Here is a 22,023-nt window from a genome sequence, read left to right on the forward strand (position 1 = left end):
GCAAATTGAAGAACATATTTGGAATCTGCAGCACAATTCCACACATGTCTACTCAGAAGTAAATCCACAGAGATTCAGTGGGAATTGCACCTAGGATTGAAGACTTAGTTCCATTTTATCTCACAACGCCCTAGCAGGAGATGTAAAGCACTCCTAATGTCAGCAATAAACACCTTCCATGTACAGAATGGCACACTTGAATCCACATCTCTATGTTGGGAAAGCTAGAGGTTAGCAAGGTAGCAGCAGCATGGAGAATTGGTGTGTGCATTTAAAGTCTGTTTTCAAAAAACTAAAAATGTCAAGCACATTATCATGAAAGAAAAGCTGCTTGGTTCATAAGAGAGGTGCGGGGGGAGGGTAGGAAATAGCTAACATTCCCAGCTGGTGAAAACTGTGTGGAAAATATTAATCCACACTAAAAAAAACACATATTAAATACATTCTTTCTATACAACAGTAACAGATAGGAACTTTAGTTCTAGAGAAACTTAGGAACTACAACTTTGTAGTCCTAGAAGTTCCATTGAATTCAGTGGGAGTTACTTCTGAGTAAAGAAGCAAATGGTTAGACTTATGAAACACTTACTTGGAAATAGGTTTTGTTAAAATAGGTAAGAGAGAGAGAGAGACCGAAGGAATACTTGACAATATACACCAGTCTCTTCAATACCATTGGATTTATCCATTCAACTTGCCTAAGTAAGTTCTGTATTTACCTGTTGCTCCCGACAGGAACATTTAGTTATCAGTATCAAGGAGTACCGTAATACAATTTTTAGGTGAAGCCCTACATCAGGAGTAGCCAACATGTTGCCATCCAGATGTTGTGAACTACAACAGATTATGTGGCCAGGACCACCTTGGTTACCCCTGCTATATAGCAAAATATACAAAAACTGAATGGTGTTCAGCTCTTATAAAAATCATTTTTCATTCTTTATCTGTGATTTAATTTGGGGAATGACAAAAACACCCCTGAAGAAATCTGTGAAGAAAAGAAAGGAAGACAAATCTCTATAGAGCACTGGTGGACCCAATCTATACCAACCAGACAGGGTCAGTCTGGGAAGAGAAGACTGGTTCCTCCCCCTGGAAAGGAGGGAAAAGACAGGACCCTGCCTATCACCACCAGTAGGAGGTGTCATCCCTATCAAAGGAATGTCCTCCATCAGGATCCAGGGAATACCAGGTCTCATTTTTTAAAAAAGAAAATGAGCTACGCAGACCCTCACCCTTAGGGTGCAGTGATATTTACAATTGTAAGTCACCACATTTTATGGAGTAAGCAATAAGATTATTATAATAATGATGATAATAATAATATAAGATCAGCGCTTGATGAAGTCAGAGGATGGGGCTAAATAGTGTTTTCCAGTAGCAGCAGCACATAAGCGGCTGCCATTTTAAGCAGCCCCTCTCCAGAGCCCTTTGGCGCACCGCTCATCGTCCCTCCGCCACCACCACTGCTAGCCCCTGGTACTCGCAAGACACAGGTAAGTAGCCACCGGGGCTCGTGGTGCTCTTACATCATATTTTTCCTCCAAAATATAGTCCGGCCCCCCAGAAGGTCTGAGGGACAGTGGACCGGCCACCTGCTGAAAAAGTTTGCTGACCCCTGGTCTATACACATGGAAATGTATCTTACATGCATGTTCAAGAAATAATCACTTCAGTAATCTTTATTGGAGACAACCACATGCCACAGAATATTGCAAGGGACACAATTACTTTAGAAATGCAGTAATGTCCTCTTATGAGAATGAGCAAGAACCAACACAATTTACTGTGATTAAAGTCTTATTAACACAAAATGGCAGACAGAGTGAAACGGCTTTGCAACTTTAAGTGTTAGTACACAAATAAAAGTAAGAAGACAGTCAGGTGTAACAACATAGAAAAACATATATTATCTGGACCATAAACCTAAACTATTAGGCAAGCTGATTGCCTTTTATGGATTGAAGGTAGAACTAGGAAAACCAGGAAAAATGCAGTGAGGCCTAAACACACCAGGAGGAAAAGCTATTTAGAGAAAGAGAGATTTGGGGAAATGAGGATGATAAAAGTAGGAAGTAATAGTGAGACGCTAATAATTATTAGACCTGAGTAAAGATAAGCTGTCTCCTGAGTTTCACCATGACTTGCAGGGGTACGGTAGCCCCTGGGTCCAGGACATCTTGCAAAAACTAAGCACAAATTCTCTGATGGCTAGTCTACCCAGATGTCGTTGACAGCAACGTGTGAGTTGTCAGTAAACAACCAGAAAAATAATTCAGGTGGCTGAAGGTAGGCTAACCTTTGTAGGCCACCCTTGAGCTAAGTCAATTCACCACCCTGGGTTCCTCATAACCCTCCCAGTGAAATTATTTAAAAAGAAAAAGTTTTCTTTTCAGATAATACTGCCTTGTGCTTCTCATAAGGGTCCTGACTAATTGGATAGAAAAACAACAAGCACAAACAGCTAAATGGCACGTGAAACTGCTGCTTTTTTGGTCTCTTGTTCATTGCAGTTATTGTGGCCTGGCCGTTACAGGTCTTTCTTGCTAACAACTGGAAGTTGCAAGGAGCTTACCCCCCATTTTAAAAAAATGATTGACCCTGCCTCCATAGCACCTTAACTCTTTTGTGTGTGCTCCATACCTCACTGACATTGTAATTCTCAATTATATCTACTTCCCAATATTTTAGTGAAAATAAAGAGGCACAGCATGTAAATGCCTTCAGTTAAAAGATACTGGAATCATACTCACCCGTTCTTGCCCTGCTGTATCCCAGATCAGAAATTTATGAAGTTCATTCCCACAAGGCACAGTTTTAGTCATGAAAGAAGCACTAAAAGGTTGTAAGAAAAAGCAGTACAATACTTAAAATATAAGCTTCTTATATTATCAACAAATCATTTCTTAATACCTGGCCACTGTTAATACCTGGGCAGGTATGTACATATACTACAGATGAAAAACACTGCCACTAGATAATAAAAGTACCAGTGATGTTCAATCAAAGATTTACAGAAGTTGCTATATGAATGTTGCTAGTTCGAACTATATCCATGTAGCTTTTTCTCTGAATAAATGAAATTATGAACATATGACCTTCCAGTTCAATGAGAAAAAATTTAATTGTTCCAGTAAAAGTTGGCAAATTATTTACAGTTAAGGGACGCGGGTGGCGCTGTGGGTAAAACCTCAGTGCCTAGGACTTGCCGATCGTCAGGTTGGTGGTTCGGATCCCCGCGGCGGTCCCAGCGCCTGCCAACCTAGCAGTTCGAAAGCACCCCCGGGTGCAAGTAGATAAATAGGGACTGCTTACTAGTGGGAAGGTAAACGGCGTTTCCGTGTGCTGCGCTGGCTCGCCAGATGCAGCTTGTCACGCTGGCCACGTGACCCAGAAGTGTCTTCAGACAGCGCTGGCCCCCGGCCTCTTAAGTGAGATGGGCGCACAACCCTAGAGTCGGACACGACTGGCCCGTATGGGCAGGGGTACTTTTACCTTTACCTTTTATCTCATCTCTCTTTGAATTATTGTGCTCACTGGAAGGACAGATCCTGAAGCTGAGGCTCCAATACTTTGGCCACCTCATAAGAAGAGAAGACTCCCTGGAAAAGACCCTGATGATGGGAAAGATTGAGGGCACAAGGAGAAGGGGACGACAGAGGACGAGTTGGTTTGACAGTGTTTTCGAAGCTACTAACATGAGTTTGACCAAACTGCGGGAAGAAGTGGAAGACAGGAGTGCCTGGCGTGCTCTGGTCCATGGGGTCACGAAGAGTTGGACATGACGAAACAACAACAACATCTCTTATACTGCTGCTCATTTGAGTAGTGCAAGGGGTACTACTATGCCAATGTGATTTTTTTTCTGCCAGCATAGCACTATGCTATGTTGGCACAGAGGGACTTGGGCAATGATAGAATAATTCCTGGCAGGCATGACACAAGGATAAAATCGTTCTTTAAGCCTCCAAAGTTTTCTTTTTAGCACAGTTTGGCAGATTTGTCTCTAGACATAAACATGCATGCATTAAATTCAAATCATATATTGCATAGTTGGTAAGCTTTGAAGTTCTGGAAAAATTAATGAAGATGAATTACATGCCATGCACTTACACTGTGCTATCCTGTCTTGTTAAAAGCCAAGGCGATGTGATGAATTATAAAATCTTTGGAAGCAGATACACGCCTAGGAACTGTCAGCAAGTAAATTTTAAATATCATAATTTGGGTTCAGATCTTCCTCTTGTAGATGCTATTAAAACCAAAGCTTAATATACAAACCTAAATAAAAGAGCTACTTAATACCACGTTGTGAGAGAGGTCAAAAACATCAATCACTTATATGGGCCTTAAGCAGTAATTTTTTCAAAAAGTTTTTGGGGGGTTTTTACATCTACCCAAATAGCTCAGAGCCATAGGCTTTCCACAAATCAGTTATATTCCAAGAGCTCTTATTACTTTATTTAATAAAATAGTTGCTGGGCCAAAGCCTGCCTGAAAACCATAGCTATATAAAAGAGAGCCAATGTGTCACAGTTGTTAAGAGTGCCAGAATAAGACCTGGAAGACCAGGGTTCAAATTCCCACTCAGCCATGAAGCTCACAAGGTGCCCTCCGGCCAGTCACTCACTTTCAGCCTAATCTACTGTATCTCACAGGACTGTTGTGAGGATAAAATGGGGAGGAAGAGTACCATATATCCCCCCTGAGGATATAAGGAAATGCAGTATTTATGAACAAAGATGCACTGGTTATTTCACATGTTCCCAGAACTGTAACTTGACTTATACTAAGTCCTGCCAAAGCATTTACTGACAATGGCTATGTTCCAACACAAATGAGCAGTAAATAACAAAATAAAGAGACAAAAATATACATCTATTCAGTAAAGTAATTGTAATAAAATAGAGGTTTGAGAGAAGCTAGAAACAATATATTAATACTGAGATCTAATTGACTGCTAATTAATGTTTATACATCAAAACTCAATATAAAATAACTAAAAAAACCCTAATTCCATCCTCCAGAAGCTAGAATAAAAAAAACCCCACCTAGTTGCATAACAAATAATAACCATTCAAGGTACATAATGGATAATAGTGTGGAACTGGCATTACCTAAAGAGAAAGTTAATAGGCTTACTCAATTAATAGCTCTCTACATTATACAACACTTCGAAAGAATGAACAATACCACTATTGTGTTGAGTATTGAGCTTTCCCATAAACTTGAAATATAAATGGATTATATCAATTCTGTTTATTTACTAAACTGAAACTGTAGTAACATATTATATATGTATGTAAAGTACGTATGTATGTATGTATGTATAGTACTTACCCAATAGTGGGGCTAATATTGTGGTCAAAATGATCCTGAACAAATCGACAAACTATACTAGATTTGCCAACTCCAGTATCCTGAAAATTAAGAAAGGAAGAATCAATTCAACATTACATTGAAATAAGGTGTGGGTTAAAAAGAACAATTGTCTAATCTGAGGAATGTTTACTTAACCACTTAATGGTCCATAATAAGTTTTTCCTCAGTACATGCCACTTATACTGCAGTGTAGAAATCAATACAGTCCTGAGGCAGCTGTGATTTAAAACCATTCAGGCAAATTCTAGTCAGTAACTGTGGCAGAATGGCGATATTCCTATTACGAAAAATTTACCTCGCCTACTGATTTCATTAGAGATGTTGCAATTCCAGGATTGCGAAGTGTGTTTTTTTTTTATTAGAAATTATTTGTAGGCAACTTCAGGCAATACCATTGTTATTCCTGATTTGAAGTGAATGTTTGAGAACATAAACTGCATTTCCCCTTCTGTGGTTAAATGGTTTCCTGTTCAGCTTTTAAAATCTAATTTGTTCCAAACAACCCCAAACCACCTCGGGTTCATACACATCTTGGTAAATATCATGGTAGTTTAGCAGCTCACAAATTAAAAGACCCTGGTTTTGCAAATACCTACCATGTATAAGCTGATTTAATGTTCTCATAGTCTATTGTTCGTTGATCCTATTGGAATTAATTGCGATAAAGTGTATGGAATTTGCCCTTAACTAATTTGACCCACTGTTTCTGTGATAAGACTTCTGCATCTATGTTCTAATGCATGCTTTTTTTGAGTTGCGGAAGCTTAATGATTCATTTTAACTTCCTTTTCCTCACCCACCTCAGGTAAGATAAAAATATTCAAGGAGGGTGTGAAGCCTGGGGGGGGGGGGGAGGGTGTGGCTGGTGTCCTGGCCCTCCTCAGCCAAGGAAGAAACATGCCTGATAGTTAACTCTTTCTGAATTCATCTATGTCTCCTTGTCCTCCTCAGCCTCTGAAGTTCCCTTGAGAATAGTGTGAGCAAGGGGGGGGGGGGGAAACCTACCACTAATCATCATATCAGAAGTCAGGAAACAATATTGCCTAAAGCTAAGTGGCTTCCCGGCTTCTCCCCCTCCCACTGCAGCAGCCGCAGCCCCCACCCCATATGCATATGTCTGACTTGCTTGCTCCTGGTGTTTTTATTTATTCAAACTCCTGGCCCCCGTTTCTTAAAATAAAAGATGTCCTGCTTCCAGTATGATTTTCAGTCCTTTTGTACTTACTGTCTTGCTACAGTAGCACATTGTGAACTGCACAGACTGATTTGTGGGTCTCACTGGACAGCTGGGGCTGGAGAAGGTGACTTTTACTCATTCCCTGCTAATTACATGCTTGAATGGGGACAGCACTCCTCACTTAGGGCGACAGGGGAAGGAGGACAATACATTTTAAACAAGAACTTACATTACTCGGTGGCCAGATAAATAAAATAAATTTAAAACAGAGAAATTGCTAGAGGAAAAGCACAATTTGGATGTGCTCTTTAGAAGTCATAATATAGGTTAATCTTTACTCTAATAGTCGCCTTATCAAAATAGGTTTGTTTCACTTGCATGTGGCTTGGTTTGTGTAAGCATTTTCTTACTGCAAGGAGGTAAAATGTTTAATATCCTAATCCTAAAAAACATTACTAAGAAGTAGGTCTAATAAAAACACACACATATATATCCAAGTAAGCAAAGGGTAGAGTAATTTGAGCTGTAAAGCTGTGGAAAACATAATTTGTGTATGCTTTTTTGACACTGCCACGGTTTCCATGCACATGAATGACCCGTGCTCCCTCAGTGCAGTCTCTCATCTTGCCACAAGAGGAAGACCTAGCCAGCATTTGTTATACCATATGTTCAGATAACACACCTGTTATTAAACAACGCTAATAAGTACCTAAATCCTTTTCATTTAAGAGCAACATCACGTTAATATGCATATAAGTAAGTAGCCTTCAGTAAAGTATTGAACTGCCATAATTTCACACATACATACACCCTACCTAAGGCTGCAGCATAAAGCTTGTAACCCTACTCTTAAAGTGCTCACACCATCCAACATCTATCTCTATTTCAGTACAAAATAAAACATATAATAATGTGTCCCTTTACACTATATAGTTTAAAGAAGGAGTTCTTAAACTGTGGTCTGTGGACTAATGTCCCATGAAATCCATTCAAGTGATCTGTGGTAAAATTGCAAGAATATCTGTACAGTGGTACCTCAGGTTAAGTACTTAATTCATTCCGGAGGTCCGTACTTAACCTGAAACTGTTCTTAACCTGAAGCACCATTTTAGCTAATGGGGCCTCCCGCTGCTGCCACGCTGCCGGAGCACGATATCTGTTCTCATCCTGAAGCAAAGTTCTTAACCTGAAGCACTATTTCTGGGTTAGCAGAGTCTGTCACCTGAAGCGTATGTAACCTGAAGCATATGTAACCTGAGGTACCACTGTACACTCAGCCCTGCACTTTGCATGTTTTTCTTCTGACAACAGTGGAGACTGAGGCTGTGTCAATCAGGCCAAATTATCAAACAAGCTTAAAAGACCCTACTATGGGATCTATATTTTCATAATATGACACTGGTTTTGATAATGATGGAGAAGTAAAACCAATGCAAGTTTACCATGGTCTGTCAAGATCCCCAGCGGTTTTCAAGTGGTCTGTGGGGGAAATGGTTTGAGAACTGCTGGTCTAAAGGACTATATTCAACCACTGCAACTCTCTGGCTAGCCTGATGGAAAGGAAGCTATAAAAATATATCTATTTATAGTAAAGCAAACACAAAAGTCAGTTTTAAACGACTGCATGGAAAAAAATGACATTTTCTTACTGTTATGCAATATTAAAATTGCTTGTGTGATTTAAAGATTTTGTAAGCATTCTGTTTCTTATTTACATAAAGATTGGCAACATAGACAGACAAAACAGTAGTAAGCAAGCATGGTATTTTAAGTTTCAGGGGTGTTTATTAAATACACTGTCAGATTTCCAATTCCATAACTTCAACCAGATGCTACTAAAGAACAAAGCTGTGTTACAACTTGGCATATTATCTTATATGTTAAATTTCCATTTGCACAAACTATAACTACTATGATATTATTGTAGTAATTTTTATTGGGGATATCCTTTATTCAGCACTTTGAGATGTAAAATTGTTTCAAGATGCTTTATAGGAAGCAATTTATAAATGAAATACTTAAATCATATTTTTGCCTGTTATTTTTATTATTTGTTTAAATGTGGAAAAAATAATTTTCCATACACAAAGTTGGCTGAACATAAGATCTTGATTTTAAACATAGCCTATGGAGGATTACCCCCCTTTATCCTATCCTGCTTGCTAGGGTTGCCATGTGTCCTATTTTTCCAGGACACATCCTCTTTTTAAGGGGTAAAATCTGAGACAAATTGCATTTATTTGCTCTGAATAGCTGTCATAGCACCCTCTTTTTTGCTCTTCAAAATATGGCAACCGTAACACCTACACCAACCACACAGAATCTTACCAATCAGCCCTAAAAGAGGTCAGAGAAAGAGATGGCTGTGGGATGTGGCGAACATAGTTAATATCTGTGTGCAGAAGGGTAAATGTGGATAAATATGATCAATTCTTTGTAAATTTTAGGGAGCAACTTCTGAGGTAGAGGAAAATGCCTGGGAGAAACCATTTCCTGAAATTCAGTACAAGAGGAAGTTTTCCTCCCTTACTGCTGTTTCCCCAGCTGATCAGACAGTGACAGCTTTGCAACTTTTTCCATGTCTTACTAGTGCAGTCATGTTTCTAAAACCACATTTCAAAGATCTGCTCTGCTACTTGGAGAGTATTTGAACCTGGCTGTCAATGAATACAAGTTGTATAATACTTTTGGGAGTGTTCTGAAGATTCTGGCTACACTTTTTGGAATTTTTTTTTTTTTTAGTTCAAGGGCTATTCCAAGGTGGCTCATATTGAAAAGAAAACCCAGTCCGGTTCCGTTCAAAACAACTTGGTTTTATTTTCTTGTGATAAACGTTGAATCTTTTTCACGCTTCTCACAGGACTCCACATATGACTTGAGGGTGATGTGGTCAACCCACAGCCTGTGTAGTCCATAATCAACCAAGTGCAGATAATGAAAATACAAACAGTTGGCAAAATATACATAGTGAAAAGCAAGCCTTGGTTTTTAAACTGTTGCCCATAGATAAAAGTGCAAAACTATAGACTAGTCTTAATGTCTCATCTGGAAAATAAGAACAGCCTATGTCTTTAGGGGCAGCAAGTGTATATCAGGAGTTCCAGCATGATTTCCAGTTCTTTGCTTCCACAACGATTCAAGTGAAAGTGTTTCTAAGTAATCCTCCCCACAACAACGATATTACTTGACTAAAGACACCACCTCTCTCTGGCACCCATGACACTTCCCCCTTCCCCAAATCCCTACATTTGGAGCTGAAGGCAATATATGTACCTCCATAACTGCATCTGGTTGAAGCTATTCATTAACACACTTCACTGAGCCAGATTCAACTAACTAATTCAACCAGATTCAATGAAACATTTGTGCTAGCAGAAGCCAGAACAAATCCCACTATTGCAACTGGGGCTTCCATCCTCCCCCCTGCTCCCCACTAAATCAGCTCTGGGAGTCAGGAGAACCCTAAGAAAAGCACACGGTGAGTGGGGAGGGGGCAGGTTATAGTACTCTGTCGGGCAAGCAGACGTTTGTGCTGACAGAACTATTCTAATAGTGCAATGTTTAATTCCACCCATTAATTTTATTTTCTATTTTAAAACAATCAATTCTGAAGAGTCTCTCTGCCTCCGATTCTCAGTCCCTCGCTGCGGAAAAGCGTGCCTTGCTGGCTGTGGAGAGGAGGAGGAAGAGGAGTGGCCGCCGTTGGCCAATGCAATGCGGATGTGCGACGTCACATGCAGATGCTTGCAGTGTGTGACATCACATTCACTACATGCAGGCATGTGTGTGTGACATCGCATGTCTGTGGGGAGAAACTCACAACCCTGAGGGAAAGATGGCAATCCTGTGACATACAAAGAGTTCAGTGGATTTATCTCATGAATCTGAAGACCCTTTGCAATGGATGACAAAAGACCATGAAGTTGCTCCAAAGTCCCAAACTTTATATCAGAAAATATGCTATAATTTTAAAAACTTGCCATTGTAACATGACTAAAGCACTTTACTACAAATACAGCAGATTTATTACAAATTCATTACCACCCAGAGGTTATCCTGTACACAGGCATTTTTACAAAGGTGGCACCTATTGAACTGAAAAGATATCCAAAGTATGTTCATGGACCACTAATTCCCCCTCTCTTGTAGTGGTTCTTCTTGTTAGTGCTGAGTAACTCACTATTTCACACTCTTTTGGCCTGGCATACAGCCCTCCCCCACCATCACTTGCCAGTGCAGACTGACTGAACCAACCCATTAAAAAAAATTCCAACCTAAATAAGCCTATTATCAGGAAGTTGTAATATGGGTTACACTTGCATATGACAACATTCTCATGAACTTAGGAGATGAGACAGTACAGGCTGTTTAATACATATTTTAATTATAACCTAGGTGTTATCAAATTCTTTACATTTTCTCTTGCCTGTTTAATCCCACAAAGATAAGAGGCAGGAATTGTCTATTATATGCCTATAAAATGTGTTTACATGATATATATTTTAAAGGTTCTACTTGTGTTGCAAATGTTCTTGTAAGAAAGAATGCCCAAGGTTTCAAATATATTACACAAGCATAGTTGTATATTTGACTTCTGCAAATGAAAAAAAAAATCTAACTTTGGTAGTTAGTACAAATTAAAAACTAAGGTCAGCCACGGACTCCCAATGACATCAACAACATCCTGTTATTTTGCTGAAGAGTTAAAAAAAAAGCCTTGTAACAAATTTCTATCATACTTGCAATTTATACCTTTAAAAAAACAAAACAAAACCACACATTCTACTTGTGGCTATGTTCTTTTTGCGCAAGTACCCTTCTAAGTGATTTTGGTGAAATGAGGCAACCAGGATGCTACCACCTTTCAGTGATTTTAGCCAATGAGTGAATTGGGAGCTGTGGTTGACAAGTGAGTTGTGCAGACACCAAGCGAAAGGGATTCATGGGATCCCAGAAGAGCTGCTGCTTTCCTCTTCCCTTTAGTGTACTTTTCCTGCTTCTTTCTCATTTTCTAGTCCTTGGAATCTCTGCAGTTTGCCTTTCTCCCCCCCCCCCCCCACAACTGTGGTTAGGTACTTTCTGGAAGTTGTTTTTTGCAAATATGATTACACAGTAAGTACAGTGGTACCTCGGGTTACAAATGCTTCAGGTTACAGACTCCACTAACCCAGAAATAAGCAATGTTCTTGGGTTTAGAACATTGCTTCAGGATGAGAACTGAAAATTGTGTGGCTGTGGTGTGGCAGCAGCAGGAGGCCCCATTAGCTAAAGTGGTGCTTCAGGTTAAGAACAGTTTCAGGTTAAGAACGGACCTCCGGAACGAATTAAGTTCTTAACCTGAGGTACCACTGTATGTTAAAGCATCCCCCCTGCAACGGCCAAGGAAAATTATGAAAACTTTGCAAAGAGTCATGTCTGCTGCTGAAGAAGAGTCAAAGGCTAAACACTCATTAAGAATTCACTGTTACATTATTATGCAGTACAATGGTACACATGTCTACTCAGAAGTTTGTGACTTTGTGCTTCATAGTGGTTACTCGCAGGAAAGTGGGTACAGGACTACATCCCAGACCTTGGTTGGCCTTAGGAGAAAGAACACTTCTTGTGCCTTTAACAGAGCTGTGGAAGGTAGAACTACAAGTTAAGGTTTTTTCTAATGCAGAAATATAATTATGGGGAAAGCTTCACCTGCTCACATAGTTTCTGTCAAATACTTTGTGTGTATGGGCATTAAATTATTTTTAGACCCTCTACTACACCTTCAGAAGAGGACACAAATTTGCGTGTTCAGACCCAGAGACCTCCCTCCTAAATAAAGACACATTTGACTCAAATTTCAGTTTTGGTTTTTGGCAGAATTTAGGCCACAACTTTATTGATTACAGAAAAGTGAGTGGTTGCAAAGGCTCTGGTTTGACAAGCTCACTACACCCTTGTAGGTAGCGCTGACCCAGAGCTCTATCATAGGTCAGCCAAGGGTGAACACCTGAGGAAGGTGAAAAGCCTGGGAGCAGACTCTATTCACTCCCCAGATGCTCCCCTGGACTCAGGCACGGGCACAACCCCTTTTCGGGGTTATATCATCACTTGCATTTGCTCCTCTCCTCATCTAAATCCATATGTACTGTACTCCACCCAAAACAGAATACAGTCAGATTGGATTCCTTCAATTCCCTCTCAAGGTCCATGTTTTTTGGTTACAGTATATGCATTTCCACACAACACATTTAAGTGCATACATAAACTACACCTTTTCAGTAACATGCTACTAAATAAACATGTTAATGGAAACAGGTCCTCTAATAGGGTTCCCTTTTGAAGCAGTGAAAATGCGAGACAGAAACCTTTTTTGGTCAAAGTTTATTAGCTTTTTTAGTTTTGCCCAAAGCTGTTGAGCGTTTGGGGGCAACCCTCCCCCCAAAAAAAACAAATTTTGTGCTATTTTTGTGGGAATTTGGAAAAAAGGACAGTCAATATGGGCTGCCATACATCTGGATTTTCCTGGACATTTTGCCTATTTCCGCTGATTACTGACTGCAGCATTTCGGATATGTCCGGATATGTCCGGGAAATTCCATGAACACAGTCCAAGCCACAGACTTCAGCATGGTAAGTATGGTTGCCCAGATTTTATAAAGCCTAATATGCATCTTTGATCACATTTTGCAGTCAAAGGGGAAGAAGGTCTGAACAGTGAATATATTGTTATTTATACACAACACTTATAAAATTATAAATGAAACTTTACTGTTATAAGCACTGACCTGCCTTGTTCTAATAATCTGTATCTGACACAGGGCAGTTTGCTCTGCTACAGGAAGGATATTGCACTCTTGGAAAAACTGACCGTCAAGCCTTTATGAAAGGTGATGTAAGTAAATCACGATCAAAGCTGATGCTTTTGTAAGATATTGCATTTAAGTTCACAAAAGCCTCCTCCCAATGACTAGTAGTCTTGGCTGGTGTAACTGAAACTCTTCATGTCCTCTTTTTCCCCTGTGTTTCTCTCTGACATTTGTTTACAAGCTGGAGAGTTGTGCAAGCCTAGTACATGCAGTACATCCACAGAGTCTTATTTAAAAAGCCTCTTGTAAATCTAACTTTAGCATTCACAGATTTCACAAGACAATGAACTTTTCAAAATACTGACTCTAAAGGTACAATCCCATGCACTCATGTGAGTTAGGACCTATTGAATTAAGAGAGGCTAACAGCACAATCCTATACAGGTCTACTCTACTGAAAGGTTCAACTGAATTCAACGTTATTTATTCCCAAATAGGTTGGTGTAGGACTGCAATTTAAGGAAATCTTCATAGAACTGGCAATGTGTTTTGCTTGCTCAAGAAAAAAACCACGCATTTTCTAGAATAAAAGTACAGTAATCATACTGGAGAGAGCTAACCTAAAAAAATGTAAGGTCATATACCTTAAGATAAACCATGCAAAACTTTATATGTTGAGCTACTAAATGTACAGAAGCAAGTACAGATCATAAAGGTATGTTGCACTTTAACTTCCCTAGGAATACACAGCAGAAAATGCTCACAACAAACTTTTAAAAGTTTTTATTACTAAAACTGAGGTATATGCAGTTTTTAATAGTTTTGTTTAACATTTATAAAAAGGCTGTATATTGCAGTTTAATTTATGTTACTTATGACAAAAGGAAAGGCAAAGAAGCTGCAAATATAAGTACTTCTCTTTTTCTTTAGATGCTGTAACACAGCTGGTTTGGATAGCAAAAGGAAATAAGTTAAGCAGAATGAAACTTCTGCAATTAGTTCATTAGGTCACATACATCTTTTCCATCATTCCAGTGAAATCAGTGAAATAGGGTAGTACACAGAAAATACTTGTTTAAAGGTTTTAGAAAGAAGGAAAAGAACATGTTGATTGAACTAAATAACATCCTAGGAGAAAAGCACCTCTGCACTATAGCTGCCACCTATTCTGCTGCAGCATGGGTGATTATATCCTGCGTGGGTGACCATTGTACTCAAGGTTTAAAGCAGGAGGAGGATTCTAGGCCAAAACCTAAGCATAATATACAGCACAGCAAAATAAAGACTCCCCCGAGTGATTTGCACAACCTACTGTGGATCCATAGGACAATCATAGGCCAGCTTTCTGTAAAATAAGTTCAGTGACACTTACTCTCATGTACATCTGCAAGAGAACAAGCCTTCGTGCTGGTAATGTCAACAGTTTATCTCCAAGAGTTTTGACCTAAATAATCTATGCAATGGGCTATGTAGCTGGCATTGTTTGGCACGTATTAATTTATTTACATTTACATCCCACTTTTCTTCCATCATGGAACACAATGTGGCATAAGTAAGGTGGCTCCCAGGTGTTTTTTCATCCCAGAACTGACCAGACCCAGCCCAGGTTAGCTTCAGCAAAGTACCGGTAATAGTCCTATGTGCCTGCAGATCATATCTCCATACACTGGAGTAGTTTTTTATTTAATCCATTCTAAGTGGCTCTTTATTTTTTTGGCAAATATTGCTGATTTTTAAACTTTCTTCTTCCTTATTTGTTGTACACACAATGCCATTCTCTTAAAACTAATACGAGGTTTATTTGTTTTGCCCAAATAAAAGGGAGGCAAGTCTATGTAGTCAGTACAAACCAAACATGGCTGTGCAAAACAGTGTGTCATTCCAACAAAAGGTTTGTCAAGAACACTGAAAGCAAAAAGAGAAACAACTCCCTGGAAACTGGTCTGTGTTTGCCCGCCAAGTTTCAGCTGAGAGGAACTTAGCACAACTGATGCAAACTCTTCTAAAGACACAGTCAGGCACAGAAAGACAAATTTTTAGCTGAGCTGTGTCTGATGTTTAACTGCTTTGCATGCGGGCAGTTTACTGTCCAACTACTGCCAAAATCAGTTGGAGTATGTAGCAATCTCTTTCCTCTCTCCAGCACGAAACGTTACTTGCTAAAGATAAACCACAAAAGACCATGTTTGGATAAAACATATTTTAGCTAGTGGAAGAAAGTTTAAGAGAGGGAGGAGGGATGGGCAAAATCCTTCTGTAGTTCAGCATATGAGAAGCACCAGTATTTTTTTTAAGCCACGTTCCCCCCCCCCCATGGACTAATTTGTATGGAGATGGTGAATCTGGGCCTGGGCCTGGACCACTGCAGGTGGGGGCTGGTATGAGAAGCAGAGTAAAGCTCTCCAGTTAGAAAACTGGACGTCAGGGGAAAGGATTCTAGGACGATCATTTTCTATCTGCATATATCTACACACACAGGCTTGCCATCTCAGTGTGAAATATATCTCCTGGAAGATATAAGACTCCATTTCCACCTGGTGGAACAGGAATGGAGTAAGTGAGGAAAGATCCCAGGCGCGATGGCGGAGGGTGAGGGGATGTCTGCCTAACATCCCTATCTAGCCCAACTGCCAAACTTCCCAGAAAGCAACTCGAGGAAGCGAGAGCCAAACAAGCCTTCGCAGAGCAAAGGCACATCTGGCCAAGTGGGGGCCGAAGGGAAGACAAAGGAAGCTCTTCTGGAAAGACCACGAAACTTTCCAAGGTGCCTCGGGGCGGGCATCCTCGCTCTCGTTCCTCAGTTTGCGCGTTGTTGTTTTATCCCCACGACACGGCTGGAGAAGCCAGCGCCTCCTCCCCGCCATCTCTCCTTCAGCCCACACCCCAGCCCACTCCGCCTCTTGGTCGCTACTCACTCCAAGCAGACACACTTTCAGCTCTCGTATCGCCATCATCTGCTTGGGGCTTGGCGCCTTCGCATCCTTCGGAGGAGCCAATCTCCCTCGCGCTACCCACTTGCACCGAGCAAGGAAAGCAGCTGCGGCTATTTCTGGGCAGCCCCAGCCCTCAGCCGCCACCGGTCACATGAGCGCAGCCCCGGAGGCTCCAGCTCCTCCTCGCGTCTTTTTGGTGCTTTCCTCACCCAAACCCAACACGTACAAAATATCTGCGCTTCAGCATATTTCAGGAGACGCGGTTTCCATTCTTGGGTCTGCGCTGCTGCTGCTGCTGCATTTCCAGACAGGCAAGTTAAAGAGACAAACTCTTCTGCGGCTCACAATAGCAAGCTGGAGTTCCCGCCCATTTTTCTCCTCGCACATTCTTCTGGGGAAATTGTTCGATATTCCAAAGGGAACAACAAGAGGCAATACTCCAAAGGAAGGCAAAGGAAGGGGAGGAGGAGGAGGAGGAGGTGGAGAACATAAGCTTTTGGGGAAAACGTTTCAAGTAAACAAATAAAATCAAAAAGTACAACTAAAAGGGCTTGACACATTCAATAAATGCTCATTTATCAGAATTCCACTCAGTCGTGTGTGGGTTAACAAACAAACTTGAAAAGTAATAATTTGTTTTTAAAAGCTTCGCTCCCCCCAAAAAAGTGTAACCAGAAATGTCATTGATATATCACTCATGATATAACAGGATTTATTCACAGAAGAAACTGAAAATAATATCTTAGGACACTCAAACTGAGCAAGACCTGTCAAAACCTACTGATTAACTGACATATAATCTGTGCCATAGCCAGGAATGATAATAATAATAATCAAATTCTGCACTGGTAAACTAAAAAGGGAAACTGGATTCTTTGATGTGTACAAGTACTTATTTGCATAATATAGTCTACCACCCCTAGAGATGTCATTAGAAACCTAGCCCTGCCTCAAAGGAATGAGCAATGATTATGGGAAAAAATTCTATGCATACCAGATCTTTCCAGAATCACAGAGCGCTTTCAGACTTGCTATTTTGCCTGTGGGATTTAATCACATATAGCAAATCCAGGTTGTGCAATTAAAATGGATTTGGCTCTTACACAACAAACTCACTTAAGAAAACAAAAACAAAATAGACTTTGCAGTAAGAAAAGTGACAGAAAAATGCATCGTGACGTGTCATAATATAACCTCTACACAAACAGATTAGTAAACAACATGCATCCTATAATCCATACACTGTGTGCAAACAAATCAAGATGAATGCACAATAAAAAGGTCAGGAAGTGTCTACAGACATAGAAATTCAGACTAAATACAGTTGTTGTTTTTCAGTCCATATTCAGGTAGATATCAATTAGTACTGTATATATCACATAGTAATTTTAGAGTGTAGTAGCCTGGAGGGTGAGGAAGGCTTTAGATGGGCAAAGAGTCAGCCCAAGTATTTTACCACTGTAAAATTATGGTCATGTTCAGAATTTCATACCAGAAAAAAACTTGCCAGCCCAAGTGAGGACTCCTTGCAATAAAATGCAGTGATTGACATAGCCTGTAACTTTCTGTCACAGAAGTGAATTGGCTTAAAGTAAAGCCAAAATAGTAAAGCCAGTCCTTTATATCATGGATTTCAATGGGATCTGCTGAGTTCTGTGGGATAAAGCAAACAGGCTGCAAATGGGACGAACAGATCAAATAAACACCCCATAATATGCATGCAATGACCTAAAAGGCCACAACAATAAATTTCAGTGGAGACATAAATTTCTCCAGTGGTGTGGTTCCTTTTCCTGCCAAGGTAAATATAATAATAATAAATTAGTTTAGTTAGTCTAAAAGGGTTTCTTGTTGAAAGGCAGAAACTAACATTTGTCTGCATGTATTAAGGAATTGGACAGGAAAGAAAAAGATATGGAGATGGGTAAATCTGTAGATCAACGTCTTACACACTCCCTCAGTGTCCATGGACCTAAGGCAGATAATCAGTGAAAGTTGTTATAGATTTGTGGGGGAGGACCCAAAACCTAGAAATTAATAAATGGTAATATTTTAACTAATTGGGATATGAAAGGAGTAATATCCGCTGCAGAGGAATTTCTGGGCTAGCCTGTGCAAACAGACCTGGCCAAGCTAGGGCCTTTAAGAAGAAGAGTTTGGATTTGATATCCCACTTTATCACTACCCTAAGGAGTCTCAAAGCGGCTAACATTCCCCTTTCCCTTCCTCCCCCACAACAAACACTCTGTGAGGTGAGTGAGGCTGACAGACTTCAAAGAAGTGTGACTAGCCCAAGGTCACCCAGCAGCTGCATATGGAAGAGCAGAGATGCGAACCCTGTTCACCAGATTACGAGACTACTGCTCTGAACTGCTACACCAAACAATACAGGGCCATTGAGAGCCATTGGCAATGCAAGAGAACTGTCCTTTTCCCCTACCATGAGGTGTGATTTGGAAAGTTGTCAGGGTAACTGGACGTGATGTCACAGGAAGAGTTTGGGACCGTTGGCATAACTGAGAATAAGCTTTGGGATAGCTGAGAAAAAGGCCAGATCCATCTTGGGCAGGCTGGCTGAAGGCAGGCTAGGAGAAATGCCTCAGGCTCCACTGCTGCACTGCTGTGGGGGAATAGGCTCCTCTTGAGATGCCTGTTCTGTAAGATCTGTACACCCTCCATCTACATGCAGGTATAAATATATGAATCATAAATCTTAAAACTACGACAGCCTCCAATGTGCCTTCAATTCTCCAAAGGGGCAGAGACCCCAGTTGAGGGCCAAGACTCCTGGAATCCCATGCATGGCTCAGCAGGGATAGGGGTGGCCTCTAACACTACTTACATCTCACTATAGTAGAAATATAAAATGGTTGGCACTTTGTTTTTGTTCCAAGGCCATCTCCATGAGCTGTGCCAGTCAGGAGTAGAGTTTCTAACTTGAACTTCTAGGGCCTGTGTCAAGAAAGTATTGTCACAAGATGTATTCTCGACTCAGCAAAATGTTCACAATTATATTAGGCAGGGAATCAGGCTCAATTAAGTTGCACATCTCATCCTCACAACTCACACACCTCCACTCCTATCAAGCCCCAACAGATACAGTACACATAAAAGTAGCCTATAGTAAGCCAGCATGGGTTGCAGTAAGGTATAGAAAAAGCAAATATATATGCCAGCACAACACTGCACCAGATCTCATTGTACTTTCTTATAAATACCTGACACAAAACAATAAATCTTCCTATACAGTCATGACCCAGAACTTGTTCCTGAGTACTTTTCAACTTATTTAATTATTACCCTAAAATAGCTAGTTTGTGAACTGTAGTCTCATTCTTGTAAAAGTAATTACTGTATTTTTTGCACCATAACACTCACTTTTTTCCTCCTAGAAAGTAAGGGGAAATGTCTGTGCGTGTTATGGAGCGAATGCCTGTGGGTGGCGGGGGGGGATCTGCTGCAGTCGTGAGCAGAGGATCCATGGTTCCCCTTCCTTCCCTCCTCTGTGGTTAAAAAGCATGGGTCCACATGGATCCTCAGGATTTTTGCATTGGGCTACTCCAAACTCACTGTCAGATCACATGCCTGTGGCCACAGCATGAACCACAAAAATCATATATCCACTATTTCGTTTAGAATATTTTTTTTCTGGTTTTCCTCCTCTAAAAACTATGTGCGTGTTATGGTCTGCTGCGTGTTATAGAGCGAAAAATACGGTAAGTTTACTAGGCAGTTTTAAATAGGGTGAAATGTTTTAAGGACTAAAGCACTCATAAAGCACACTACAAATATTTTGTGGAAGATTCAATCTGTTAAACAAATGTGATTATCACGAAAGTCAAGGTCAAGCAAGGTAAGGAGGAAATATAAGGACAATCTTCTGTTTATCTAACTCACACAAAGAAAAAGTTACAGACGTGTCCTTCAAGCTGCCTCTGACCCACTCTATTCCAGGAACCACCATAATTGTTTGTCTGCATTCAAAGAGCTGTGGTCAGGGAAACATTTCTGGGGAATTTGTCATATTTTAGTATGTTTAAAACTGCAGAAAAACAACTCTGATGATACTTGCCTTCTCTCCCTCCCCCTTTTGTAGCAGCTTGGTTGATCAGCAACTTTTGTGTTGTTGTTTTCCTTTTGTGATGTTGTGATTTTTTCCCCTTCTATAAATAAATTAAGAGAAACTAAAAAAGAATAAGAATGGAGAAAGCACTGCTTAGTGGTAGAGTGCATGCCTTGCATGTGTGTAGAAGGTCCCAATTCAATCCATTGCACCTTCAGCCCAAAAGACCTGTGGTAGCAGTGGTCTGAAAGCAGGAGTCTGAGACACTCCAGTTACAGTGCACAATACTGGACTAAACAAACCAAAGTTATGAGTGGTATGAAGGTAACAAATTAATTTTGTGCGTTCAGGTCCTGCTTCTGGACTTCCCAGAGGCCTCTGGTTGGCCACTATGATAACAAGATTTTGGACTAGATGGGACATTGGCTTAATCCAGCCGGCCAGTCTTATGTTCTCATTAATTCATTTAACAAAAACCAGTTGTGCAGAATGACCCATGTGTATTCTTGTGCTGACTTCCATTAAAATTACTCTGCTCTTTCATCTGATCTGCTTCTTTTAACTAATCCCATTAGCTGTGCAACTGTTGCTAAGTATAATTACTAAATGACTGTACCACCTCAGAATGCATACAAGGGATGGCATATTTAAAAGCATTACATATAAACAGGGTTGTTGGTTAGGCTGTGGGCCATGGGACCCAAGCGCTCAGTAATTTGCATTGGGCCCCCAATCTCCTGTCCTGTCTTCTCCCCGTTGCCTTAAAAAACCCCAAAACTATGCTAACAGGGTGGCTGGTTGCAGCGTAAATGAGACCCCAGCCACCCATCATCTTAAACTGCCCAAAGACAAATTTCCTTGATCTTCCTTTCCCTCAAGTCTTTTAAGTACCTAGCAATGCCCCTGCACATAAAAATCTCCATCCATCAGTTGGCTCTACATACAGTTCAAGTGCAAGCATGTTTGAGCTTGGCTTCTGACTTAAGTCTAATCTTACTGTTGTGTTAAACAACACCCCAATTTCCACCAGTTGGAGATTGGCTGCACGAGATCCCAGGGGTTCCAGGCGCTCTTCAATAAATATGGTTCATTGCACACATATTTACACCTGGGTCTACTTTGGAGAGAGTTCAGAGCATTACATCTAAAGAGGATATTTTTCTCTACAGCAGTGCAGCATTGGAGTTCAAGGCATCCTGCATACCATCTCCATGCCTCTGTCCCAGCCTGCCAGGATGGTTCTGGCCTTCAAGGCACCTCGTCAGAACCTTCTGCCTAGTTGATGGTTTCAACTGATGGGTTAATGACTTGCTTCTAGGAGCTTTTGCCATTCTTAATGACTTCTATTCCAGGTGAGCCCCTGGCCTGGAAAAGAAGCTTCACCTGTATTTTCCCTAGTCTAACATCTGTCCTTCAATATTCCAAATATTATCTGAGGTCTATCATTTATTAATTTATAATATTAACTAATTCCAGCAGTTATGGATGCCCTTGTAGCCCCATACTCTGTTACCCCAGATTTGTAACAGTAAGTTGCTGAAGGGTCAGAATAGTATTGTAACGAAATAACTGTGTAAATTGGATGGGATGATTGGTTTGGGCACTGTAGATTTCCAATACATCTGTAGTTTAATTTGCCTTAATTGCTGATTTTACTCATTAGCCACTTTGTTTTCTTTTGAA

General features: G+C 40.5%; 1 protein-coding gene and 1 long non-coding RNA gene across 4 annotated transcripts in view; one reads left to right on the forward strand and one right to left on the reverse strand.

Moving 5' to 3' along the window:
• Positions 1-22,023, reverse strand: part of RAB31 (RAB31, member RAS oncogene family) — a 47,615-nt gene that overhangs the window by 22,957 nt on the left and 2,635 nt on the right. The window contains exons 1-3 of one of the 3 annotated variants that reach the window (XM_079983012.1): positions 16,504-16,641; positions 5,341-5,420; positions 2,754-2,835 (exon numbers count right to left, since the gene is read on the reverse strand). In XM_079983012.1, the coding sequence (XP_079839138.1) occupies positions 2,754-2,835; positions 5,341-5,420; positions 16,504-16,524 (183 nt within the window). In that variant the 5' untranslated portion in view covers positions 16,525-16,641. The other 2 variants (XM_079983011.1, XM_079983010.1) reach the window with 2 other exon arrangements.
• Positions 18,557-20,185, forward strand: LOC307219675. The gene is made up of 2 exons (XR_013840509.1): positions 18,557-19,630; positions 19,999-20,185. It is a non-coding gene; the product is annotated as an uncharacterized lncRNA (long non-coding RNA).

This window comes from Podarcis cretensis (genome assembly GCF_951804945.1).
Source record: "Podarcis cretensis genome assembly, chromosome: 7".
NCBI classification, from domain to species: domain Eukaryota; kingdom Metazoa; phylum Chordata; class Lepidosauria; order Squamata; family Lacertidae; genus Podarcis; species Podarcis cretensis.